We start from the raw sequence: 14,895 nt of genomic DNA, 5'->3' as shown, positions 1-14,895 counted from the left end.
CCAAACTGGATCAAACCAGAATCTTCTCTCATATTTTATTCCCAGTAGAAGAAAAACAACGAATCAGATGATGAGACACATTAATGAGCAGCTGTGATGCAGGATGTGGTTCAGCGTGGTCCTGCTGGACCAGTTCTCCTGTTCCACCATCAGGATGTGGTCCAGCGTGGTCCTGCTGGACCAGTTCTCCTGTTCCACCATCAGGATGTGGTCCAGCGTGGTCCTGCTGGACCAGTTCTCCTGTTCCACCATCAGGATGTGGTCCAGCGTGGTCCTGCTGGACCAGTTCTCCTGTTCCACCATCAGGATGTGGTCCAGCGTGGTCCTGCTGGACCGGTTCTCCTGTTCCACCATCAGGATGTGGTTCAGCGTGGTCCTGCTGGACCAGTTCTCCTGTTCCACCATCAGGATGTGGTCCAGCATGGTGGAAGGTCTTCCCTGAAAGAGACGTTGTCTGGATGGGAGCAGATGTTCCAGCATTGATGGAGCTTCCCAGATGTGGAAGCTGCCCACGCCATCGGCACTAATGCAACCCCATCCCATCAGAGATGCAGGCTGATAACAAGCTGGATGCTCCCTCTCCTCTTTAGCCTGCAGGACACGCCGTCCATGCTGTCCACAAACTATTCCACATCTTCATCCAGGTTTCCACTCAGAACATTTTAAATGAGCTTTGGTCCAGAGAAGACGGCGTGTTTCTGGATCCTCTTCACATATGATGGAGCTTTAACCTGCATGTGTGGATTTCAGCCTGAACTGGGTTCACACTGGTTTCTGGAAGCTTCCTGAGTCCATGCACTGGTTTCCAGTAGAGAATCATGTCTGCTGTTAATGCAGAACATCACCAGCATCCAGCCTGGTCCCAGCATACAGAGATTCCCTCTAATTCTCTGCAGGCGGTGGGAGGAAATTTTTTTGCTTCAGTTCATGTCAGATTGATGATCTGAGAGACTCTGCCTCTCTAAGGTACTCCTTTACACCCAGTCGTGTTACTTTTGTTCTTTTTCCAGCCTTTAGTTGCTCCTCCTGCGTCGCTGCTATCAGACTTACAGTCCGGCTGACCAGAAGCAGCTCCTCTTCTTTCACCACGAAGTTCAGCTTCCATCTTGACTTCATTTGACTGCATTTAAAGAATCCTGACTCGATTTATTCAGTTATTCACCACAACGTGTCACAATCTGGCAACAAATGCAAAGTAAACCAACCAAACATCGTGTCTCAGCGTCGCACGTTGAGTACTTGATGTTTTTCCAGCGTGGGGACGAGGAAGCCGCTCTCAGGTCGCCGCTGGGCCGCACAAAGCCATGATCACGCCGTGTGCATCCGTTGTTATTTGCCTGAGACATATTTGCAGACAGCTGGTCAGACTGTGGCGAGGGATGAGGGACGCGCTGCGAGGCAACGCCTGCGGAGCGCTAAGCCTTTCATCGTGGCCAGGACCGGCACAGACCCCGGCTAAAGCCGCCATGGAGCAAGTTGTGAGCGAGGTGGCGTTTCCGGGGAAGATGATTTAGACAGATCACACATCTGGCTCATGTTTAAACACACGGCTTCGTTCTGGGGAGAGGAATGTGGAGGAAGAAGCATCACCTAGCAGCGACATTTCCAACATGGCAACCCTGATCCTGGAACAACACGCACACGTCCAGCCGCGGGAAAACACTTTATTTCCTCTCTGTTTACATTCACAACTCTGTCTTTTTACATCGTTGCATCGTTTTGTTCGCTTCCCGGCGGAGTGCAGAAGTTTGGGCACCCCTGCTCATGATTTCTGCTCCCAGCAGACAGGAGGTTAACGGCGAAACGTTCCCTTTACGTCTTAAACTCAATAAAACAGAAAAGGAAACAGGAAGCAGAAGTTTGGGCACCCTGCATGGGGACTACCTGGTACCAGTCTTTCCACTTCCCTTCATTCTTCCAGTTCTGGGAGATTCCTCGGACTCTTTGGTCTGTTGGAGGGTAAAACCTTCAGATCATCGTCTCCTTCAGCTTCCTGAGAAACGCTCCGTGCTGCCGGCTGCAACACCAACCCAAACCATGCCTGCTCCACCTCCGTGCTTCCCTGCTTTACGCTCACTGGTCCTCGGGACTGGTTTCAGAAGGTCATCTCTGAGCTGCTGGATGAGTCTGATAAACCCTTCTGAAGGTCTTTTTAATCGGCCGACGTTACAAACTGTGGAGGAAATGATTGGTTTTAACTCTTCAGTGGAATAAATCTGCTTTAGTTACGAAGTGATTCCTGATAAAAACAAAGCTTTTCCTGACGAACACGTGAAGGTCTCATCATGCGTGAAGTTATCAGTGATCACGTCATCCGCCGTTGTCGGGAACACACCGGCCCGGCTCCTTATCACCAGTCAGAGTGAGACATCTTTCCAGTGACAACAAACATATCTTTGTGCAGAGTAGAAAGTCTTAATGTTTGTGTGAACCGAGGAGATAAACCCCGACAGCCGTGAGGAAAGCGCTGCGGTTGCCATGGCGACTGCTCTGAGGACAACATGGCTGCTGGTTGGGACGAGGTAGGAGGAGTCGGCCGGCTTTTCCTCCTGACTGAAGCAACGGCGGCTGGTTATAAACTCGCCGGGTTCTAATATTTCTGCAGAATCCTGATAAAAAAACTGTGAAAAACAAAAATAAGACAGAAAATAATGCGTGATCTCGTTGAGGTGCCCGAACCTTTGCACGCCACCGCCTACAGAAAGTCTGCAAAGTTAAAGTCTTTATAGAAAAAGCCTGAAAGAAAACAGACAGACGGACGGATGGCACAAAGATTTCATGCAATTAAAAGACATTTAAAACCACGTTGATGTGGACGCGACCCTACGCCATCCCCGTCCGCAGGTCGGGGACGTCCTCGCAGGTCCCAGCGAGGACTGGGAGTGCTGGGAAAGCCACCAGCTTGGAAAGACACGCTGCTTCATACTGAACGTTTGCTTGTGATATTCTGTCCGGGAGGGAAGGAGCTGCACGCCGTTAAAGCAACTCGTTACGTTAGGAAAGGCGTCGTGCGACATTAAAGAGCTTCCCGTGGAAACGCCGTCCGCTGCAGTCTGAGGTCCGAGTCTGACAGAAATAAAACAACGTTCCAAACTCTTGGCAGGAGAAAGTGGCGTCTGCGTGGACAACAGAGACATGCTCCACGCCTTTAACCGGCTGGTGAGGCGGGCGGAGCCTGGCGAGGCGGGCGGAGCCCAGCTCGGTGTGATCGGCTCCTCCATGAGCAGCATCGTATTCAGCGTGAGGAAGAGGAGGGAGGCGATGGCAGGGGGACACAGATGTGCATGCTGAAGTTCCGGGGAGAAAAGGAAAAGCCTTTCTGTCCCACAACGTTGGAGCTGCAGCGAGCTCAGAAACGGCGGCGATGCGAAGCGGAGGGATCCATCGGCAGCACCACCGAGCCGTGCGTGGACACGGAGAGGACAAGACGAAGCAGGAAGAGGAGGGGAGGGCGGTCCTGGAGGCGTGTGAGGGTATGTGCTTGTTTGAAGATGCGTGCGGTCTACACCAGGGAGCAGTATCCGCCGCAGGTTCCTCCTCCGGCATCTTCGTCTGTGAGCTGGACGGCCCGGCCGTGGTTGTCGCTCTGCCACAAGCCGGGAGTCTGGATGATCTTCTCCACCAACTCCTCAAACGCACACTGGACACCATCCTTCGTCTTGGCGCTCGCCTCTGCAGACAAGACGCAGCGGGAGGTTCAGGGAACACGAAGAAGATTTAAAACAAGTTGTTTCAGGGTTTTACTCACCGATAAAGAGCATGGAATGTTTCCTCGCAAACTTCAGGCCTTCGGCTCGGTCCAGTTCGTGGTTCTCCTGAAACAAAGGAGAAGTAAAGCTTGAGGTCTGAGCTGATGAGGAAACAACCGACCCAGCAGCCGTTCCTCTGGGACACTTCCCACCTTCTCGCCTGAACGTGGACACCAACCTTATCGATCTTGTTTCCCACCAGCATCTTGACCAGGTCGTTTCTCGTGCAGTACGTCTCCAGCTCGTTCAGCCAGTTGTCCAGCTTGGTGAAGGTTTCCCGCCGCGTCACGTCGTACACTGCAGAGGAAAAGCTCCTTTAGCTCCTTTTAGCTCCATATCCATCTTTAAACTGCTTCCCCTGCCGTGTTTGGTTTCATCCTCCTCTGCTCGACTTCTCGCGTGATTTTATGGTTTGGTTGCTGGTTTTTTTTGTTTTTACTGAGTCCAAAAGTCACAAAAACGTCAAATCTGAGGGAAAAATCTGGTTTATTAAGCATGAACACATGCTTAATAAACCTTATTGCAACTTAGAATATAAATATATGTTTATTTCAAGTTATAAAAAACTATTTACATCAAAATACAGCAGTTTGTTTTGTTTTTTTTTACACCCACATGAGTTTGGGACTTGGAGCCGCAGACAGATTCTGATGAATGAAGAAGCCTTTCTTACCGAGGATGACTCCCTGCGCGCCGCGGTAATAACTGGGCGTGAGGGTTCGGAAGCGCTCCTGTCCAGCTGTGTCCTGCAAAACAAACACAACTCAGCCAGATGGAAATCCAGGAGTGGACTCATCCATCCGTCTCTACGCCGACGACGCCATCTTTTAACACACAACTTCTCCCCAGATGTTTATATTTAATAAACTATCCTTTCAGAAAACAAAACCTGAAATTTCTGGAGAAAAATGAGTTTAAACCATTCTTAGCCTCTTTTACACATTCATATTATATAGATATTTTATTTACACCTCCCCCCATTTGTTTTATTTTATATAATTTTTATTTCAAAATTGTTCATTGAAATAAAATTTTTTTACATATCTTTTAGAATAACTTAAAATTATTCATAAAATTTAACAATTTTACATTTTTAAAAAGAAATAACTTAAAATATGTAGTCTCTTAAATACATAAGTCATTTTATATTTTTATTCATACAAACATTTTTACGTGTTTTATTTTAGCTTTATTTCAGTTTTGTTTATTTTATATTTCTATTTTTTCCTTAACTTGTCTTTAAATTTTGTATATGTAGTTTATCAAATACAATATATTGTTTTTTTAACCAATTTAAATATTTATTTTAGATCTTTTTTAAAAACACATTTTAACATTACAACCAAATCACAACTGATATTTTTTAAACTAATTTTTACTTATTCGTTATTTTATTTATTTACATACATATGTACACTTCTACATTTACTCATTTCATGCATTTGAATGTTCAGATCTTCAGAGGTATGTAGAGGTGAAAAATCCATGATGGTCCAAGTAACAGAAGCTATTTAAACCTGCATACGTGTACATTTCTACATGTGTGTAGTAATCATGAAATTGAACAAGTTATTTCCTTTTTAAAATTTTAGTTAATTTTCTCAGGTACTTCTGCAGTATCTCCAAGTACTACGAGGGGTATGCGTATTCCCAACAGATAAACTCCGGTCTGATCTGGATTACGGAGTATTAATATTTGGGACAAGTGGCAAGATGAAATAAAAACATGTGTAAAGGTTTGCTTCCAGATCATTCCTCTCATTCAGCCTTCGGTGGAAACCTGCAGAAGTCAGTAGAAACCCCTCCTGGGTTTCTTCGCTCTTTACCTGCATCACCGGCTGCACCAGGCATCCTCTGCATGCAACACTCGCTCTGCTGCAAAGCTTTTAGTTTGAAAGGGCAAAGTCGCTGACCCTTCCTTTCAGCTGCCTCACAGTGTGTATTTAAGTCTTTAGAAATATTTTAGACATTTATTGAGATTGAGCTTGTTTGGTTTATTTTACAGCCTGTTTGTCCCTCTACTGTAAAAAACAAAAAAAAAAAAAACTTTTCTGTTCTGGTTAAATAAAGGTGAAATGAAAAAGAAGGATGTTCTGCATCCTCAGGGTGACGCTAACTGTGATACATGAGCGCCCCCTCCTGGTGACTTGCAGGAACAACCAGGAGCTGAGAGAGTTCAAAGCGATGTAAACTCACCCATATGGCGAGCTTGGCCTTGTTGCCGTCCACCGAGATGGTCTTCACCTTGAAGTCGACACCTAGACAAGGAAAATCCAGTCAGTCAAACGGGGTAGATGACATCATCCTGCCGGGTCCAGGATGACTCTTACAGGTCTGGCCAGTTTCTAACAGGAATATTAAATCACGCTGACAGGCCATAATTATTTATGCTGAACCGTCAAAACAACCAGAACCACACAACGTCTGAACTGTTAGTAACCCAGACCCGAGCTGTTAGTAACCCGACCCGAGCTGTTAGTAACCCAGACCCGAGCCCCAGACCCGAGCTGTTAGTAACCCAGACCCGAGCTGTTAGTAACCCAGACCCGAGCTGTTAGTAACCCGACCCGAGCTGTTAGTAACCCAGACCCGAGCTGTTAGTAACCCGACCCGAGCTGTTAGTAACCCAGACCCGAGCTGTTAGTAACCCGACCCGAGCTGTTAGTAACCCAGACCCGAGCCCCAGACCCGAGCTGTTAGTAACCCGACCCGAGCTGTTAGTAACCCAGACCCGAGCTGTTAGTAACCCGACCCGAGCTGTTAGTAACCCAGACCCGAGCTGTTAGTAACCCGACCCGAGCTGTTAGTAACCCAGACCCGAGCCCCAGACCCGAGCTGTTAGTAACCCGACCCGAGCTGTTAGTAACCCAGACCCGAGCTGTTAGTAACCCAGACCCGAGCTGTTAGTAACCCAGACCCGAGCTGTTAGTAACCCGACCCGAGCTGTTAGTAACCCAGACCCGAGCCCCAGACCCGAGCTGTTAGTAACCCGACCCGAGCTGTTAGTAACCCGACCCGAGCTGTTAGTAACCCAGACCCGAGCTGTTAGTAACCCGACCCGAGCTGTTAGTAACCCAGACCCGAGCTGTTAGTAACCCAGACCCGAGCTGTTAGTAACCCAGACCCGAGCTGTTAGTAACCCGACCCGAGCTGTTAGTAACCCAGACCCGAGCTGTTAGTAACCCAGACCCGAGCTGTTAGTAACCCGACCCGAGCTGTTAGTAACCCGACCCGAGCTGTTAGTAACCCAGACCCGAGCTGTTAGTAACCCGACCCGAGCTGTTAGTAACCCGACCCGAGCTGTTAGTAACCCAGACCCGAGCTGTTAGTAACCCGACCCGAGCTGTTAGTAACCCGACCCGAGCTGTTAGTAACCCAGACCCGAGCTGTTAGTAAACCAGACCCGAGCTGTTAGTAACCCAGACCCGAGCCCCAGACCCGAGCTGTTAGTAACCCAGACCCGAGCCCCAGACCCGAGCTGTTAGTAACCAGACCCGAGCTGTTAGTAACCCAGACCCGAGCTGTTAGTAACCAGACCCGAGCTGTTAGTAACCCGACCCGAGCTGTTAGTAACCAGACCCGAGCTGTTAGTAACCCAGACCCGAGCTGTTAGTAAACCAGACCCGAGCTGTTAGTAACCCAGACCCGAGCCCCAGACCCGAGCTGTTAGTAACCCAGACCCGAGCTGTTAGTAACCCGACCCGAGCTGTTAGTAACCCAGACCCGAGCTGTTAGTAACCCAGACCCGAGCCCCAGACCCGAGCTGTTAGTAACCCAGACCCGAGCCCCAGACCCGAGCTGTTAGTAAACCAGACCCGAGCTGTTAGTAACCCGACCCGAGCTGTTAGTAACCCAGACCCGAGCTGTTAGTAACCCGACCCGAGCTGTTAGTAAACCAGACCCGAGCTGTTAGTAACCCGACCCGAGCTGTTAGTAACCCGACCCGAGCTGTTAGTAACCCGACCCGAGCTGTTAGTAACCCAGACCCGAGCTGTTAGTAACCCAGACCCGAGCTGTTAGTAACCCGACCCGAGCTGTTAGTAACCCAGACCCGAGCTGTTAGTTACCCAGACCCGAGCTGTTAGTAACCCAGACCCGAGCTGTTAGTAACCCAGACCCGAGCTGTTAGTAACCCGACCCGAGCTGTTAGTAACCCAGACCCGAGCTGTTAGTTACCCAGACCCGAGCTGTTAGTAACCCAGACCCGAGCCCCAGACCTGAGCTGTTAGTAACCAGACCCGAGCCCCAGACCCGAGCTGTTCGTAAACCAGACCCGAGCCGTGCCGAGCCGAGTTATCTCCTCTACAAACACCCCAGAATGATTCACCAGAAACACCCTGCCAGGTCCCGGTGGACAGGACCTTTACATGACAGTCCTGGATCTGGACCTGGATCTGGACCTGGACCCGACTCTGTGGCCGTACATCATCACAAACCGAGTCTCTCCCAGTACTATCACACAAAACAAGCTGCTACTTCCACTGGGAGTCCAGGTCATGCTGGTCCCTGTGGGACGAGGCAACGTTTGGAAACAATCGCCCACGGCAACGCCAACATCCGAACGGGTAGCGAACTGAAGTCACCAGAAGAGTTAGAGCCAGTAGTCACCATGTTTTACCTCCTTTTCCACTTTCATCACTGCTGGACAAAGACTGTCGGAAATGTGCCAGGAACCGGGCCGGGAACCAGCCGACCGGGAACCAGCGGGCCGGGAACCAGCGGGCCGGGAACCAGCGGGCCGGGAACCAGCGGGCCGGGAACCAGCGGGCCGGGAACCAGCGGGCCGGGAACCAGCGGGCCGGGAACCAGCCGGCCGGGAACCAGCGGGCCGGGAACCAGCGGGCCGGGAACCAGCAGGCCGGGAACCAGCGGGCCGGGAACCAGCGGGCCGGGAACCAGCGGGCCGGGAACCAGCGGGCCGGGAACCAGCCGACCGGGAACCAGCGGGCCGGGAACCAGCGGGCCGGGAACCAGCGGGCCGGGAACCAGCGGGCCGGGAACCAGCCGGCCGGGAACCAGCCGGCCGGGAACCAGCCGGCCGGGAACCAGCAGGCCGGGAACCAGCAGGCCGGGAACCAGCAGGCCGGGAACCAGCAGGACCAGTTAAACAAACGACACAAAAAGCAACTAAAACAAAAATCTCCTTTTCCTCTCAAGTACTTTTAACCGCCGGAGGTTGCTGCTTGGTGGGATGATGAGACTTAACTGGGACGACTGGACTGGTCAGAGTCTGGACAGGTCCTGAGTGGGACAGGACAGGGGTGGACGTGACAGGAGAGGGACTACTGGACCGTAACGGGTCAGGAACTGGACTTGACGGGGACTGGACTGGGAGAAGATGGGCCTTATGTTCCCTGTAGGCTTCCTGGTTTTGCAGATTCTCAGATAGTATTTTAAAAATAAATAAATCATTTATGTGATAAAACATAAATGTTTACATATTAATGAAGGAGAAGACCTGAACCTTAAAGCTGTCAGGCAGCATCTAACCGGGCTTCCTGCTTCTGCCTGCTGAGAAACATGCCGGGTCCTCCGGGTCACGGCGCGTTGGAGTCACTTCGGCGGGATTCTCTTCTTCTCTGGTGGTTCCAACAAAAACCACACCGAGAAACACGTATTCTGCTGAACGCGCCTCTGAACACGACGTCATGAAGGTTCAGGGTGTTAAAACCTCCAAAGCGGCTTTATATGACCAGACCGGACCGATGCCAGTCACCAGACAGGACCGACGCCAGTCACCAGACCGGACCGATGCCAGTCACCAGACCGGACCGATGCCAGTCACCAGACAGGACCGATGCCAGTCACCAGACCGGACCGACGCCAGTCACCAGACCGGACCGACGCCAGTCACCAGACCGGACCGACGCCAGTCACCAGACAGGACCGACGCCAGTCACCAGACAGGACCGGCGCCAGTCACCAGACCGGACCGGCGCCAGTCACCAGACCGGACCGGCGCCAGTCACCAGACCGGACCGGCGCCAGTCACCAGACCGGACCGACGCCAGTCACCAGACCGGACCGACGCCAGTCACCAGACCGGACCGACGCCAGTCACCAGACAGGACCGACGCCAGTCACCAGACCGGACCGACGCCAGTCACCAGACCGGACCGATACCAGTCACCAGACAGGACCGACACCAGTCACCAGACAGGACCGATACCAGTCACCAGACAGGACCGATACCAGTCACCAGACAGGACCGATACCAGTCACCAGACAGGACCGACGCCAGTCACCAGACAGGACCGACGCCAGTCACCAGACAGGACCGACGCCAGTCACCAGACAGGACCGATACCAGTCACCAGACCGGACCGATACCAGTCATTAGACAGGACCGACACCAGTCACCCGACCGGACCGACGCCAGTCACCCGACCGGACCGACGCCAGTCACCCGACCGGACCGACGCCAGTCACCCGACCGGACCGACGCCAGTCACCCGACCGGACCGATACCAGTCACCAGACAGGACCGACGCCAGTCACCAGACAGGACCGATACCAGTCACCAGACAGGACCGATACCAGTCATTAGACAGGACCGATACCAGTCATTAGACAGGACCGATACCAGTCACCAGACCGGACCGATACCAGTCACCAGACAGGACCGATGCCAGTCACCCGACCGGACCGACGCCAGTCACCCGACCGGACCGACGCCAGTCACCCGACCGGACCGATACCAGTCTAACCCAAACGTTACTGGTAAAATAACTGGACAGAATGAACTGTGATTTACTCACCGATCGTAGCCGACTGTTCTGGGTCAAACGTGTCGTCTGTGAATCTCAGGAGGAGGCTGGCGGCAAGAAGAAGAGGAAGAGGAAGATGATGATGATGATTAGGTCTCATTATGAGCTTGTTGTGGTTTCAGTCTGTGTTTAGCAAAAGCTGCCAGAAAGTCAGACTCTCAGCGAGGAGTGGGACGGAACTTTACGCATCTCAGAGCAGAATTTAACCGACCAATCACTCCACTTATCTATCAATGTCTTAGACAGATGTCTCAGCCAATCATGAAACAGACGATAATCAACAAAATTATGCAAAATATAAACATTGGTTATGGATCAAAAGGAACTATTTTTCTCATTTAAATGTAAAATTATTGTTTTTTTTAACTGATGCATCTTGATGACAGACGTGTCGACACGACTACGAATTCACAAATGTTCAAAAACAATTTGTCTTTAAAGTAATTATTTTTAAAAAAAAGAGTGAAGTGGGAAGCTACAAATCAGACATTTTAAGGTGGCGGACCGGTCCGTCCCCCTAAAGTGTCCGGGCAGGAAACAGTAAACAGAGCTAGCAGGCAGCTAGCAGCTAGCCTTGCAGCTACGGTTACAAAGCGTGAGATTTCCTGATCGGGTTTGATGGCATCATTTGGAAACATTCTGGTTTTTATGGACATGAGAACAGACGAAACCTGGATGAGACTTCCTGCGTACGGAAGCTGCTTTAAGCCAAAAATCTAAATAAAGCTAGAAACATGTGGCAGCAGCTGGTTGTTCTGGACACAGATTTCCTGAAGTTTTCAGGGAAAACCTGAAATAAAAACATGTTTGATGAGTGTTGGATTAATTTATGACTCTGCATAACTACCGGTAAATCTGTTTGTTCACGTGATTTAATGGATGCAGATTGAGTCTGGAGTCGTATAAAAGAGCCTCAGAGCACGAAAAAAAAGTTAATATGGAAAAAAGATGCACTAAAAACCCTGATAATTGTTTAATAATCGAATCGTCGAATTGAACCGCACCGCAACGCGTCTCTGCTGCAGGCAGGTGGCTTGCTGCTCGTATCAGTCCCACATTCCTGCCTTGCAACAATAAATCAGGTTAGAAGAATTCATCCAGGACAAAAAGGGCTAAAATGTTTCCATAAAACCAGTTTTCTCCAATATTTCCAGGTCACAACAACCGTTGCTTCAAATTCTGACCATAAAATTCAGCACGATAACGTGTTATATTTACTCTTTTCACAATAAAACCACCCCGTTACGAGGTTATTATGATGTTATTATTACGTTATTTTCCAGTTAACATATCTCACCCTGCATCAATATCTCTTCCTATTGATGACTTTGTCCTTTAGTTGCATTACAGATACCAGAACCAGATGATATCACCACCAGCCTGCTGTAGAGAGGCCAGAGTTCATCTCCTAATGATGACTAATCAAGTTCAGAGTTCTTTATCACATCAGCGGTGAGGAGTATAAGCTCATTTCTACCCTGTGACTCACTCAGAAGTCTCATATTTCTTCTGGTGGGCGGTCAGCAGGGACCAGCGACGGTTTAGCAGAGAAGCTATGCTCAGAAACAGCCAATCGGAGACGGATTTGTGTGCTAAATGTACGTGTGCATGTGTTTTCTGTCATCCAGATGTCTCCCGGATGATTCCACCCCCTGATCTTGCAGGGAAACGTGAAATATCTGTGTTTTACTCCAGAAGCAGTCCTGTTTCTGTCACACGATAACTGCGACACATCAGAATCCTAATCATCCACCAAACACCTGTTATTAATAACCACAGAAATGTGGAAACACTGACTGGTCTGACTGGTCAACTTTCACACACCAGATATCTGGACATATAAGCCAGCATGTTGTCGTGACAGAATCAGTTTAGCCTGTTCACAAAGTTACTTCATAGTAAAGATACGAAGACTACTGCAGGAAAAAAAAAACTAAATAAACCTAAAAATGGTTGTAATTCATTAAATCATCATTAAATCTTGTTGTTAACCACATTCCAGTTACAGAAGCTGAGGTCTGGTCAGCAGACTGTGATGAAACACCATTTTCCTGGCTTGGAAGTGGAATTGTCTGAAGTTTATTAGAGGCTTTAAGCATCTCATTATCACCGTGGAGACGAGCTGTGCACATGTCTGCCATGTGACTGTCGGTGGTTGTCAGGATTATTTCAGTCTGGACCACACAGGTAAGACACCTATAGGCTTGTGGCTCCACCTGTTACCTGGCTGACGTATTGAGCCAGTTACCTGCAGGTTTGGTGACCTATTGAGCCAGTTACCTGCAGGTATGATGACGTTTTGAGCCAGTTACCTGCAGGTTTCCTGACGTTTTGAGCCAGTTACCTGCAGGTATGATGACGTATTGAGCCAGTTACCTGCAGGTATGATGACGTTTTGAGCCAGTTACCTGCAGGTTTCATGACGTATTGAGCCAGTTACCTGCAGGTTTCAGACAGGTGTTGGTGCTTCTTCAGCAGAACTAGATGTTCTGAGATGGTTAAGGACACTAATTACTAACAAAAGTAGCTGAATAGTTGACAGTACTCTGGTCTAGACCCAACTGGATGAGACACGGTGGCAAAATGGTCTTGATTGCGACACATTACGTCATCAACTACATAATACGTGAACAATGACGTCACCGACAGCTAGCTCTTGTTAGCTGGACGAGTAGGACAGTAAAGGCTTTTTTACACAAATTATCATGGCATGGCAGCTTTTACAGTTTTCTATAATAACAAAAAACAAACTAATGTTACTATGAGTCCTTTTTATTTTTTAAAAGTCGCGTTTTCTTGATCCTTGTATGTTAGCAGCGAAGCTAACAGTTGCTAGCTAGCGTTAGCGGTTAGCCACGACATCAATTTCTCTGCACAAAAGCTTTAATTTACCTGGACTTCCCGACTCCACTTTCTCCTATTATCAATATTTTCAGCGTGGTTAGTACGTCGTCTTCCATGTTTCCCTTTCAGAGAGAGGTGTTATTCTGGACAAACTGCTCCGACAGACTGAGAAGCGACGCTGCGCTCCTGTTTACAGCTGGAAGCAAAGATAGTTTGGAAGCTTTTCTCAGTGAGATGTCTCACTCCAACCATTTCCCATATGACGCGCTGATCCTTCCGGTTGGACTGCAAGATGCCAGTCATACATGTTCTGTAATAAAAGTTTATGGTCGATTTAAATTATATTAAATGGAGAAAAAAGCCAGACTGAAACCAATTTTTTTTTTTTTTAAAAAAGTTAGATGCAATTATTTCCATCCAATCAATCCATATTTTATTCCCAGCAGAAGACAAACGACTTATCAGATGTTGAAACAAACATTTTACCACTTTATGGGAAATATGAGCTGATTATGGATATAATGGCAGCAAAACATCTGTAAAATGTACTTCCAGGGTGAAGTTTAGCATCGTTAGCATGTGTAAAAAGTAGTTCCAGAGTGAAGTTTAGCATTGTTAGCATGTGTAAAAAGTAGTTACAGAGTGAAGTTTAGCATTGTTAGCATGTGTATAAAGTAGTTCCAGGTTAAAGTTTAGCATTGTTAGCATGTGTAAAAAGTAGTTCCAGGGTGAAGTTTAGCATCGTTAGCATGTGTATAAAGTAGTTCCAGGTTAAAGTTTAGCATTGTTAGCATGTGTAAAAAGTAGTTCCAGGGTGAAGTTTAGCATCGTTAGCATGTGTAAAAAGTAGTTCCAGGTTAAAGTTTAGCATTGTTAGCATGTGTAAAAAGTAGTTCCAGCGTGAAGTTTAGCATTGTTAGCATGTGTAAATAGTAGTTCCAGGATAAAGTTTAGCATTGTTAGCATGTGTAAAAAGTAGTTCCAGCGTGAAGTTTAGCATTGTTAGCATCTCCTCTTCTTCTCACATCTGTCTGTAAACATCTGGAAGTGAAGAGAGCAGCTGCTGGAATGATTGTTGCTTCCATGAAGCTGCAGATGGTTTGTTCTGGTGGAAGGTCTGGACTGCAGTAGACCAGTTCTCATGTTTCACCATGCTGCTGGGATGATGCAGGGTCTGGTTCGGCATGGTCCTGCTGGAATCCAGCGTCTTTACTGGTGTGAAAACACACCTTTTCCCACCAGTCTGACAGAACTGTGGAGGTGAAACATCTTCCAGAGCACAAAGATGTCAGCTGCTGTTTGTTCAGATAGTCTGTCATGAAAGTTAAATATTTTGTTTCCTCCATAAATCTGCAGATGCATCATGAAGTTACATCTAGTTCCTACAGTTAGTTGTTGGTTTCTGAGATGGACCTGAGATCCATCCAGGTCCCACTTCCTGCCTGGAGGCAACTGGGAGCAGTTCTCTGGTTAGTTTTTCTCAAAGCTTTTTCCTGCTTCTGTAACAATTAAACAGAAAGAAACAAAGTTTTTTG

At 48.5% G+C, this 14,895-nt stretch overlaps 1 protein-coding gene across 1 annotated transcript; it reads right to left on the bottom strand.

Moving 5' to 3' along the window:
- Positions 1 to 464: 464 nt before the first annotated feature.
- rab18a (RAB18A, member RAS oncogene family) lies at positions 465 to 13,551 on the bottom strand. Its single transcript, XM_079259537.1, has 7 exons — positions 13,409 to 13,551; positions 10,508 to 10,563; positions 5,946 to 6,007; positions 4,423 to 4,495; positions 3,928 to 4,046; positions 3,749 to 3,815; positions 465 to 3,672 (listed from the first exon to the last, which is right to left on the bottom strand). The coding sequence occupies exons 1-7, from the start codon at positions 13,474 to 13,476 to the stop codon at positions 3,503 to 3,505; spliced, it is 615 nt and encodes a 204-aa protein (XP_079115663.1). The 5' UTR covers positions 13,477 to 13,551; the 3' UTR covers positions 465 to 3,502.
- Positions 13,552 to 14,895: the final 1,344 nt, after the last annotated feature.

This window comes from Telmatherina bonti, assembly GCF_933228915.1.
Source record: "Telmatherina bonti genome assembly, chromosome: 20".
Lineage (NCBI taxonomy): Eukaryota > Metazoa > Chordata > Actinopteri > Atheriniformes > Telmatherinidae > Telmatherina > Telmatherina bonti.
Note: the sequence above shows the minus strand (reverse complement) of the source record. Positions and strands in the feature narration are given on the sequence as shown.

Coding starts and splice junctions, on each gene's coding strand:
- rab18a (XM_079259537.1), bottom strand. CDS start 13,476: ATGGAAGACGACGTACTAACCACGCTGAAAATATTGATAATAGGAGAA. Junction 4,047..4,422: donor CGCGCAGGGAGTCATCCTCG/GTAAGAAAGGCT, acceptor TTTCCTCTGCAG/TGTACGACGTGACGCGGCGG. Junction 3,673..3,748: donor ACATTCCATGCTCTTTATCG/GTGAGTAAAACC, acceptor TCTTGTCTGCAG/AGGCGAGCGCCAAGACGAAG.